At 40.8% G+C, this 12,587-nt stretch overlaps 1 protein-coding gene across 3 annotated transcripts in view; it reads right to left on the bottom strand.

Annotated features, from left to right (window-relative positions):
* The window catches only part of EXOC4 (exocyst complex component 4), a 747,424-nt gene that overhangs the window by 43,009 nt on the left and 691,828 nt on the right, over positions 1 to 12,587 (bottom strand). For 2 of the 3 annotated variants that reach the window (XM_077857384.1, XM_077857385.1), the window contains exon 17: positions 12,144 to 12,303. In XM_077857384.1, coding sequence (XP_077713510.1) covers positions 12,144 to 12,303 — 160 coding nt within the window. Of the gene's footprint in view, positions 1 to 8,389; positions 8,529 to 12,143; positions 12,304 to 12,587 lie in introns of those variants that run through there. The other variant, XM_077857386.1, reaches the window with a different exon arrangement.

Genomic DNA, 12,587 nt, shown 5'->3' with positions numbered 1-12,587 from the left:
TGACCTGAGCTGAAATCAAGAGTCAGATGCTTAACAACCAACTGAGCCCCCCAGGCGCCCCACAAGAGAGTGTTTTTGAATGTCAAATGTTATTGCTCCAGGACAATTGCTTGGAAGAGGTACAGAAGACCAACAATGCAGGGTACTACCGAGTGAGTACCGGATGGCTGGGCAAAACCAGCCCTACCTCACACATTCCAGGGCAGGAGGGGTCTGCAGAGCCCTCTGCAGTGACACTGCTAATGAAAGCTAATTAAAAGTGCCAGAGATCAGAGCTTGATGGAAATCAAGTGGGAAAGACAACCAGAAAAAATAAAGGAAAAAAAAAAAAACATTTGAGAGCTAGGAGGCTAATTGTAAAAGGAGATAATATTTTAATTAAAGCAAACAGAGACCCAATATTTACCAAATGAGAACCCTGATTCCATATGGCTAAGAACATACATGGGCTTTGGTGTTGGACTGACCTAAGTTTGAATCCTAACTCTTATCATTATTATGTAAACTGAGAATTTGCTTAGCCTCTTTAAGCCTTAGTTTTTTCATCTAGAAAATGAGGTCATAATAGTTACATAGAGAGTTTCAGGGAGGATTTAGTGAACCAGCAGAGGTAAAGCACTTCTTATGGTTCATGTCATGTACTGAGTTTAATTATATAATAGTAATAATAATGGGTCTTAAAACAGCACTGCAAGAAAGTAATTTAGGCCTCTGGGTAGTTTACAGTAAAGGTGGTTGTTTTCTAGAAGCTATCCTTGTTTCATTGAAAATGGTGTGAAGTCTAAAGTCTGTAAGGCTAGGCACATGTTTACTTCTTGGTAACTGTTCCTATATTTAGCTAAGGATGCTCTCTGAAACGTATGTGTAAATTCTTATGTATCAAACACTTTGAAACGCAAATCATATTCACAAACATCTTAGATTGCTGTTACAGAGCAGCAGAGGGGAAAGAAAAACCCACCCAGAAACCAAAAACAAAACACAATTACGGTAACTAGTCATAAGAATTGTCTAATGGGAAAGGTGCGGGGGAAGAAGTCTGGCCTTGGTATGGTTTGTATGGGGTCATAGCTTGGCTTTTATAGCTATAGCAAATGTGCCTGTTTCCTACATTTAAGCACCAAAATTAAACAGCATATCTTCATTTACAAAACAAGAAAGGTCAGCTTCCAGCTTCCAGTTATTCAGTAAGAATTCTAATAAAGTCAGTAAATGATCATTCTTGGGCTTGAGTCAAGAACAAGCTTCATATCTTTTCAGTACATGTCTTTTTAGCACAATCATTTCCTGGCAGAAAAATGGCCTCGTTGGGTGAATTAATTTAATTTCCTAACCATGACAACTACAAAGGTAGTGCAGGGTATATAAATAGCACAACTGGATGAGAGATTTTGGGCAAGTCACTTCAGATTTCCATTCCCTGGGATCTTTATTGGAAATAATACTGCCTGTCATCTATGCTAATCTCTGAATCATTCCAATTCCAGCACATGTGCTACAAAGGGAGGACTACAACTATCTGCTAATAATCTTGAGGAACCCTAAATTATATATAGACATTATATATGTACAGGGTATGGTGACATTAATTGAGCATAATCAAAAGAACTCTCACTTAAAACCTCGTACATAAGATATGACCAATCAAACATCAATACGGGCAGGCATTATTTTTGAGAGCTTTATAAATACTCATTTTGGGGGGTAGTCTCTGGGGGATAAAGAGCCCTCATTAAACAATTAATTAGAGATCAGTTAATTGCTAGAAGGTATGGAACCTACTATAAGTGTAATAAACACAAAAAAAGTAGATCAAGTAGAAAGAAGGATAGTCAGAAATAGCGTAGCAAAGTCAAATGAAGGTTTAATTTGGGAGATGTAATATATTTAAATCTACTTATACAAATTTTAAAGAAAATTTTTTTAGGCAACAAGCCATACAAATTTTTGTTTTATTATTACATTTTATTAATGAGTATATTTCCTTCTCCCAGGGAGCAAAAGCTATTTATTCCATCATATTTCCCAATTTACTCTGGCCCCTAGGAAAGTCAGGGCTAGCTTTGTACCACTGTTAAATTCCAGAAATATAACAGAATTTTTAGGGGGCACTACTATTAAAAGATTTTTGGTAGCAGACCGATCTCTCCTATAAAATTAATCAAAAATCCCCACGATAAATAATCTTGAGTCAAAAATCTGGAGTTTTACAGGTAGAGGTTTGAAAAGGGATAGGTTATCCCAGAATTGGAGAAGTGGATAAGACCAAGGACAGACTAAAGATGGGAAAAAACATTAGCAGAGAAAAGACCGTGAAAAATATATGCATATGTATCTGTTCAGAAACAGAATTGCTCTCTGGCAATCAAATAGCATTTTATCTAGTAGGTAAGGGCATTTCATATTTTCAGCCAGGCCACCCCCAAAGCCTCCTTCAGAGGCAGTATCCACTGCTGATTCATGTGAATGATGGGGATTTAGGGAACCACAGATACGCATCCATCTGGATGTCTGTGGGTGTTTCCAGTAGATGGCAGCATGTCATTGCTAATTCCTGTCAGCCTATACCCTGGTCAGTCCAAAAGGGAAAACCCACACCTTTGCTGCAGAAAACCAAAGAGCTGTTCCTTGTCCAAGAGGTTTGTGGGAAGAAGTCAGCCTCAACAGCGGCCTGGGAAGGAATTCAATATTCTCGGCCATGCCAGGGATCATTCTGGGCCTTAGACACAACAGGTCAAGGATAAAGCACGGGGTTGAATTGATACACGTTCAGTTTCTAGGCTGGCTTTGTCATTCACTCTGTCACCTAAATAGTTTGCCTCAGAGAGGAGTTGGAGAGGTTCAAATGGGAAGATGCTTTAATTTACTGGGAAGATCAATTTATGGGGAAAGGACCATTTCTGGGCAGGCAGCACGTTCATGGCCTGTCCTTTTCTGCTTTTGTGCTGCAACACCATCCCCTTCCTGTCCTCTTCAGAGGCTCCTTTTCCTTCTCATGTCCTAACACGTTGGTGTTCCCCAGGGCATGGTCCTCCGTTTACAGTGCTCATTTCCTCGATGGTTTCACACCATAATCTGAGGCTGATGACTTCCCACATCTGTTTGTTCAATACAGCTCCTTCCACCCCCAGCTTCTAGCTCAAGTGTCTAGTTGCATGTGAGACATCGTCATAGGCAGCCGACATTTGTCACGTCCACTGGTGACCTCCATCAAACCTCTCTCTCCCTCCTCCTGGAGGCTGATTTTTTTTTAAAAATACCTTATTGGCTTTATTCAATGATTTCTGCATTGGGCAACCGCCCATCTAGCAGATAGAAAGGTACTCCTAGGACCCACTTAGCTACCTATGTCAGAAGGTACCTTGATTCCTTTTTCTTTATTCTCATGGTTCCATCACTGTCTAAATCCTACCAATTTTAGCTTCCACCCACTTCTCAACTGTGTCCTCCATCTCCCTCCAGACCGACCTCGTTCAGGCCCTACTCTCTTGCCAATCACCTTCCACTTGGTTTGCCGGGCCTGCAGTTTTATCGTCCTTCTCTCCACTTCCTCCCCTAGCGGCTCAAGGAATCTACTTAGAATACAGGCCTGACCGTCTCGCTCTTCCCCTGAATCCATTTACCCTACAGGATCGAGTCTGAACACCTTAACTTCCCCCCCTCCCTGCCAAGAATTTATGGAATGCCAGGTCCAGGGCTAGAGAAGTGAACAAGAGTCCTTGTCTTAGGCAGCTCACATTCTACTTTCCACAAACAGGTAAGGAGCGAACGAACAAGTAAATGGAGAATAGGTAAGATGGTGATATGCGCTAAGAAAAGAATGCATCGGGGTAAGTAAGGAAAACAGGGCGTCCAGGGGGGGAGAGGGAGACATGTTTTCAAACTTTCGAGAGGAGGCCTGTGAGCAGGGGGCAAGTGCGGTGAGCTCACCGGAGGCTAGCTCTGCTCTCCTCTTGCCTCATCCTCTACTACTTCCTTCCTCAAGCATCTGCTCCACTCGCCCTGAACTGCCTTTTCTGTTCAAAATGGCTCTCCCTTCCCCGCTGGATAACTCTGCTTAAGATTAATATCAAGCATCACCTCCTCCAAAAACTCTGCCTTGATCTTCTACCTCCCTGATAGATTGGGGAAACTCAAAAAGTTAGATATTTCCAACAACTCTCCCTCCTCCACCTCACCCAATCAATGTAAGCAGAAAACATGGGCTACTCATTTCCTGTGATGGGAAGCTTTAAGCTTTAAAGTTCAACCTCTTTTTTCTTTTAAGATTTTATTTATTCATGAAAGACAGAGATAGAGATAGAGAGAGAGAGAGAGAGAGAGAGAGAGAGGCACAGGCAGCACAGGGAGAAGCAGGCTCCACGCAGGGAGCCCAATGCAGGACTCGATCCCGGAACTCCAGGATCACACCCTGGGCCAAAGGCAGGCACTAAACCGCTGAGCCACCCACGGATCCCTCAAACCTTTTTTTAAAACAAAACAAAAAAAACCAGCTTTATTGAGATACAATTCACTCACTGAAAGTGTACATTTTATACATCCTTTGTGTACTCATAGGGTTCTGCAACCATGAGCACCATCTATTTTCGGACATTTTCATTACTCCAAAGGAAACCCATGTTCCCATTTTCTCCCAACCCTCCAGCTCTAAGTAGCCACCACTCTATTGTCTGTCTCTCTATAACTTCTTTCATTTAATGCAATGTTCTCAAGGTTCATCCATTTGTTATTATGTATCAGTACTTTTCTTGTGATAGATGGAAAATACCCATTGTGTGGGTTTATCACATTTTATCTAGTGCTTGATGGGTATCTGGGTTGCTTCCACTTTTTGGCCGTCACGACAATTTGCGTACAGATTGTTTTGTAGATGCATGTTTTCATTTCTCTTGAGTAACACCTAGAAGAGGCACTGTCGGGTCATATGGCAAGTCTATGGTAAGTTTTACGTTTTGAGGACCTGATGAATGTCTTCCAAAGCTGCTATGCCTTTTTACATTCCTACCAGCAATGTATGAGGATTCGAGTTTCTCCACATCCACTCCAATACTTGCTGGGGTTGGATTGTCTGTCTTTTTGATTGGTGGGTGTAAAGTGATTACCTCATTGTGGCTTTGACTTGCATTTCCCTAATAACATCTTTTCATGTGTATATCAAGCATCTTTTCATATGTGTATGAGCCTTCTCTATATCTTCTTTGGAGAAATGGCTACACAAATCCTTTGCATATTTTTTAGTAGTTTTTCCCAATAGTTTTAGACTTACAGAAGAATCGAGAAGATAACACAAAGATTTCCCATATAACTTACACCCAGTCTCCCTATTATTAACATCTTATATTAGTATATTTATCACAACTAATGAATCAATATTGATTCTTAACTGAAGTCCACAGTTGATTGACATTTTCTTAGTTTTTACATAATGTTCTTTTTCTGTTCCAGGATCCCATCCAGGACACTGCATTACATGTAGCTGTCATGCCTTCTTAATTAATTAATTAATTAATTAATTAATTAATTAATTAATTAATTATTTGTAAGAGAGCATGAGCAGGGGGAGGGGCAGAGAGAGAGGAACAAGCAGACTCCCCAATGAGCAGGGAGCCTGATATTGGGCTCAATCCTAGGACCCAAAGGTCATGACCTGAGCTGAAGGCAGATGCTTAACCAACTGAGCCATTCAGGCATCCTGTCATGCCTTCTTAGTCTTCTTTTGGCTATAAACATTTTTCTCAGATTGCCCTTGTTTTTCATGACCTTGACAGTTTCAAGCAGTATTGGCCAGATATTTCTATGAATTCTGGATACAAGTCCCTTATCAGATATATGATATGCAAATATTTTCTCTCATTCTTTCAGTTGTCTCTTTATTTTCTTGATTCAATCTCTTATTGAGCTAAGCAAATACGGTGTGTTGTACTTCTCCATATAAATCTGTGTCCTGAGGAGGCATTTCAGGCAAGGTTGATTTCTTCTTTGGTTCAGATTCCAAATGGTTGCTTCTTTACCAGTGATTTTTCTGTTGGCTTCTGTGATGATGTTCCTCTGTATGTGTATTATACACAGGGGATATAGGGCTTCGCTGGTTAAGTAAGTTTATATAGAACAACTCCAAAGGTAAACGAGCGTTGTTGGAAGGGAGTCTAGGGCTGTAGAAGGGAGATGTGGGGCATGTAGGAGCAGAGACTGACCTCCATTAAAAATAAAACCACTCAGTGTCCTAAGAGAGATCACAGCTCCTCTTCATTGTGGGAAACATATAATAAATATATATGCTAGGAGGAGCAGGGCTTTCTTAGTGACTAATATTAAAGAGAAGTTTCTAATTTGGTCTTCTATACATCAGCCCAGAAATACTCTAATTGCATTTTTGTTTGCCATAAATGCATCAGAACCTACCACAGAAGTGAGGAGGGAGAAGCCTGTTCCCAGAGCTTGTTTCTGTAGTAGGCGTAGAGAAGCTTGAGTGCAAACCAAAGCATTTCACTCCTCTTATCAGGGCCCAATTCTCTGTCCTAAGCTAATTTAACCTACTGGCACCACTTGACACAGAAGAAGACACTCTCCTCTTAACACATTTTCTTCTGGGACACAGACCTCTCTCCTGCTATCTTCCTGTCCCTTCTCAGGTTCCTGGCTGGTCTGTCTTAAGCACTCCAACGTCTCCATGGTGGACTGCCTACCCAAGGCCCAGTTCTTGGATGGCCTTTTTTCTCTGCTTGTGTTCTCAATACGATCTCATCTCTCATTCCATCTTACGGCTTTAAATCCCATCTATATGCTGATGATTCCCAAAACCCTATTTCCAGCCCAGACATCTTTCCCAAATTCAGATTTGTATATTCAGCTCTCCATGATTTCTATTCGGTTGTCTGATGTGCATTTTAAACTCAGTATTTCCAAAGCCAAACTCTTGATAGCCCCTTCCTAGCTGTCCTGTTCCCACCTCCCAAACTCAGCCTGTCTTTCCCGTTGTCTGGCTCATCTTCTGTTCAGTAAATCAAAACTCCATCCTTTGAATTGCTCAGAACAAAAACCTTGCAGCCACTGGCTGACTTCCAATCCCTCAGCAAATCTTGTCAGCTCAACTTTTAAACTATATCCTAATCTGACCACTTCTCATCTTCTGCACTGCCACCATCTTGGTTTGATTCACCACCATCTTTCACCCAGGTTATTGCAGTAGTTTCCTGACAGCTCCTTCTGCTTTTGCCCTTGTCTGCAACCTCCCCTCCCGAAATGTCTATTTACAACACAGCAGCCAGGAGGGTTTCTTTCACAGGGTAAGTTACATTATGGTGGTCTTCTGTTCCAAACCATCTGATAGCTTCCTACCTTACTCGAAGTGAAAGCCAATGTTATTGCAACAGTCTTCAAGATCTCAGCTTCTTAGAATAAACCTGTGACGCGATCTCTGACTTTTTCCTTTGCTCATTCACTTCAGCCATACATTCTGGCCTTTCTGCTATTCTTTAAATGCCAAGCATACTTCTCCCTTTGGTTCTTTCCTCCTACATGTCTTTTCCTCATATGCTCTTCCCCGAGATAATCACATGGCTTTGCTCCCAGTTTTCCTTTAGGTCTTTCCTCAAATGTTACACATCATTAAGGGCTTCTGTGACCACTCTAAAATTGTGGGTTACCTTTATTAGACCCTGGAATACTCTCTTCCCCCTTTCCATGCCTCATTTTTCACCATAGCATATATCATCATCTGAGATACTTTACATTTTGCTTATTTATTAGTCTTAATTGCCTGAATTACAATAATGTAAATTCAGTGCCCAGCCAGACTTCTCCTGTGACACAGTGCCTGGACTCCTGGGTTCTTTCAGAGACTCAGTTCTGGAGAAGTGCATGGCAGCTCAGGATAAGATGATTTCTGATGAAAGGAACTAAAAAGGCACACTCATAAATCCCTTCCATTTTCTAGTTAATCTGCAGTCATTTTTCCAGGACAAAGTATTGTCTTGAGTCTGAAAACGCACTCTGGGGTCAAAAGGGTTAAAACCACAGCAGAGATCATTATCATAGGGGACAGGGTTTCTCTGTAATTCTGGTGATTATACAGGTTCTGCTGATCCTTTGCTTACCCGGGATTTATCCTCCTACTGGAGAGAGAGTAAAGGTGTGTAGAAAAAGGGATGGACAGCAGTGCTACAAGTAGAAGAATCAACAGAAATGGAATCACTCCAGATTCCTCTTTATTACATAAAGGGTGTTTGAATTTTCCACTGGCCAGGGAGGCTCTGGAGGTGAAAAACCACAAGAGCCTTGCAACTTTTTAAGTAAGTTTTATGACACATGGCAACTAGTGATTAATTACTGTGTTTGAAGATAACATTCCTATAGAGATTTGCTGGAAATACAGATGCTGTCCATGCTTGATTAGACACTGCTTACGGAACGCTGAGGCTCGCTGCTGCAGTCTGTTATTTCTGGCTATTTTGGTATAGCTGTTATATTTATTTTACACAGCTTCAAATTCAGTGGAATTGATGGAACCCATTTCACGAAACCCGTCCCTACCAAAAACAGGAACAGAAAAAAAATAAGGCTATAAAGTGTGTCTATGTGTGTTTGTATGTAGGGGAGTAACAGCAAATGAGGGAGAAAGAGACAATGAATGGCAGGGATATATGGTTCCTTTCGTCAAGTGCTTTCTGCTCTAGAAGGATGCTGTTCTTTAGAGGCGTGTAAGAAAACTGACCCGTGTAAGCTAATTAAAGAACTTTTCAGGGCATTAAAGACAGACTAAACTTTGTCATTATCCAAGCCTTTCACCAACAGCAAAAGAAGCCTTGGTTGGATACCTATCCACTCCTCCAGTATACACGATGAGCACCTACTCTGACCCAGGCACTAAGTAAACAGACAGAAAGAGTTTTGGTCTCTTGGGACATACAAATCTAATAAGGAGAGGTCTTCTCAGGGGCATCTGGGTGGCGCAGTTGGTTAAGTACCTGACTCTCGGTTTCTGCTAAGGTCATGATCTCAGGGTTGTGAGATCGAGCCCCATGTCAGGCTGCCCACTCAGTGGGGAGTCTGCTTGGGATTCTCTCTCCCTCTGTCCTTCTGTGTCACATGCTCTCTCTCTCAAATAAATATATAAATCTTAAAAAAAAAAAAAAAAAGGAGAGATCTTCTGAACCAAGATTGGAAGGATAGCATCATCCAATGCTACATATTTATGCTGCCTATATTTCCTTTCATAATCCATTAAGAGTAAAGAGCAATAGTTGTAGTACCTCTCCAAAGGGGTCACATTTCAGCCCATACCCACTTCCTTGGACATCATTCACAAATCCAACTATAAGAGGCACGGCTCAGTTGCCATTCAATTCCTGAAGAAACACTGCTGGCACACAGCCCGCTGATGCCAACCTCAAGACCGCCCAGTCAGTATTTCATTATTCAGATGCTGTTTTTTTTAGTACATGTTCAGGCCCCATACTGTCTGCCAAAAACCGTTAATTTACTTATTTCAGCTAAATAAAAAAAATCATTTAAAAAAGGATGATTGAATTTAAGAATTATATTCCTCAGAGAATTAGTAATGCTCTTCTGTATCCCTCGGGCCTCCATGTTCTTAACTTCCCCTTGTCAATGTTATTATGAATAGACTAATTCAATAATGAGATCATTCCCCATAAGAGCAACCAAATAAATGCAGTATTGAGTCACACCTGGTTTCCTTAATCTGTGCAAAGAAGGCCTTCTACCAAATTTAGCCTAAAGTAGGGAATTTAATGAACACACCCACCCATATACCCACACAAAGGAAGAACAAGACTGGGAAGAAGGACAGAGAAGCAGAGGAACAGGGTAGCCATGGAACAAATGGAGGGCTAGATTGGAGAAGAAAAGTTAAAAAAGGAAGATCTATGGTTATCTTCTTTCAAAACAAAGACCCTAGCATATAGATCTTGATAACTGTCAAAGTAATGCAATATTTCATCATTTCCTGAAATGTCTTAAAATGGTTTCAAATTTTCTGGAACTTCTTGAGGAATCAAAAAATCGAATGGAATGATATGAGAGTGCAAATGTTGGGCAGGAGAATTCTAGACTATTGAAAACGAATGACTTCCTAGCCATTAAGGGGTTTACAAAATAATTCACCAAGGTACAAACAGGAATAAAGCACTAGGATACCATAATCATCATCGATCCTCTTCAAAACTGTTTTTGCTTTCCTCAAAGTACCAAAGGTCTGATGATTTAAGTAAAGTATAAATAGTGTTGAGACCACATGAAGAGAGGATAAAACAACCTCTCAAATTGGAAAAGTGTATTATAAAGAAGCATTAAAAATTGAGATCAGCAAACCCCGGACAGGGAAAGTAAGAGTGCTGTTTGAAAGAAGAGCCTTCAAGGACATGAAGGGTGAGCATGGTTCACGATGAGTAACCACTGTCCCCACAATGAAAACAAGAAGAGAAGAAGGGTTTCAAATGGGAAAGAGAAAAGAGATGAGGAAAAGACTCCTATAAACATACATTTTACACATGTTATTTATGAGGGAAAAAATCCTAATGTTTACAAGTGTGCAAATGATTAAATAATGGCTAATTTATATCGTGGAATATTTGTTCAGGTATCAAAAGTAATACAGTGGACCCTTGAACCACGTGGCAAGGTAGGGGTAGGGGTGATTCTCATGAATCATAAATCTGTGTATAACTTTTGACTCTCCCAAAACTTAACTACTAATAGTTAAGTTGACCAGATAGATGTTGACCAGATAGATGCCTTACCAATAACATAGACCATTGATTTCTAAATTATTTATTTATTTATTTGAGAGAGAGAGAGAGAGAAAGAGATGATATGAGAGATGAGAAAGAGAGAGAACATGAGTAGAGGCAGAGGAAGAAGCTGGCTCCCTGCTAAGCAGGGAGCCTGATGCGGGACTCGATTCCAGGACCCCGAGACCATGACTTGACCAGACAGAAGCTTGACCAACTGAGCCATCCAGGTGCCCCATGAACAGTGTTAACCCATATTTTGTATGTTATATGTATTATATACTGTATTCTCACAACAAAGTAAGCTAGAGGAAAGAAAATGTTATTAAGAAGATAAGGAAGAGAAAATACATTAATAGTAATGTACAAAAAAAATCTGCATATAAGTGGACCTGCACAGTTCAAACCCATGTTGTTAAAGGATCAACTGTACTTTCAAGACTATTAGTGGCTTTGGGAAAAATAATGTTTTCAAAGAATATTACTGATATGGGAAAATACAATTAAACAAATATAAAATTACATTAACCTAGTTCCAATTTTGTACAAAGAGAAATTATATGCATGCATAGTATGATAATTCACCTGTATCCATGGCACAGGCACAGAGCCAGGAGAAATTGTACCGACTGTCACAGTCTCTAGATGAAAGGCTTATAAGTAACATTTATTTATTTATTTTTTTGTATTTTATGTTACATATCTTAGGCAATGAGCAAATATTGCTTTTATAAGAAAGTACTGAAGTTTTGTAGTAAGAGGAACTTAGGTTAGAGAACAGGAAAAACTCTGCCCCAGGGAGGTTAAACATCCAATAGAATTGTACAGAGGGACGCCTGGGTGGCTCAGTGGCTGAGCATCTGCCTTTGGCTCAGGTTGTGATCCCGGGGTGCTGGGATCAGGTCCCACATCGGGCTCCCACAGGGATCCTACTTCTCCCTCTGCCTAGGTCTCTACCTCTCTCTCTGTGTCTCTTGTGAGTAAATAAAATCTTTAAAAAAATTTAAAATTCAAAAAATTAAAATAAAAATAATTGTATAAAATTATCTTCTTTAAGACTCAAGAACATCTCACTGGTTCATTTTTTTTTTTAAACTAACTTTATAAGTACCAAGAATCTATTTTTCCAAGTAATTTTTTTTAAAGATTTTATTTATTTATTCATAGATAGAGACACACACAAAGAGAGGGGCAGAGGCACAGGCAGAGGGAGAAGCAGGCTCCATGCAGGGAGCCCGACATGGGACTCGATCCAGGGTCCCTAGGATCAAACCCCGGGCTGCAGGCGGCGCTAAACCGCTGTGCCACCGGGGCTGCCCTTTCCAAGTAATTTTTATAGGCAATGGGATCTTGGCTTTGGTATGAGGGACTGAGCCCAATCTTTCCTCCTACCTTGCAAAGTCCAGGTCGGCCTCCCGCGACATGGTGATGTTGGTCAGATTCTGCTGAAGGACAAAGATGTTCCTACACATCTTCTTGATGCCGGACTCACTGATGCGCCTGAAGTACTGGGCACCATTAATGAGGATGCAGGAGATCAGGTGACCCAGGCCTGAAGGGCCAGCGCAGATCAGTGGGGGGAAAAGAGGAGACGGTTAGTACCACCTTGCATGAGCTTATACACCAATCTGGAAGAGTTTCTCTCTTCAAATTCTCCACAAACTTAAATGACCAAAGGATATCTATCCCTGAGGATTGTTGCACCACTGATCTTACAATAGTTTCAGAGTATACAATGTCCTAGTAGTCACAAATGGAGAGGCTCGATGCAACATAACCACTGCTCCAGCCCTGCCATATTATACCTCAAGCTACCAGGCCAAGGGCTTAGAAAAT

This window comes from Canis aureus, chromosome 18 (genome assembly GCF_053574225.1).
Source record: "Canis aureus isolate CA01 chromosome 18, VMU_Caureus_v.1.0, whole genome shotgun sequence".
Lineage (NCBI taxonomy): Eukaryota > Metazoa > Chordata > Mammalia > Carnivora > Canidae > Canis > Canis aureus.
The sequence above is the reverse complement of the archived record's forward strand: the minus strand, read 5'-3'. Positions and strand labels throughout refer to the sequence as shown.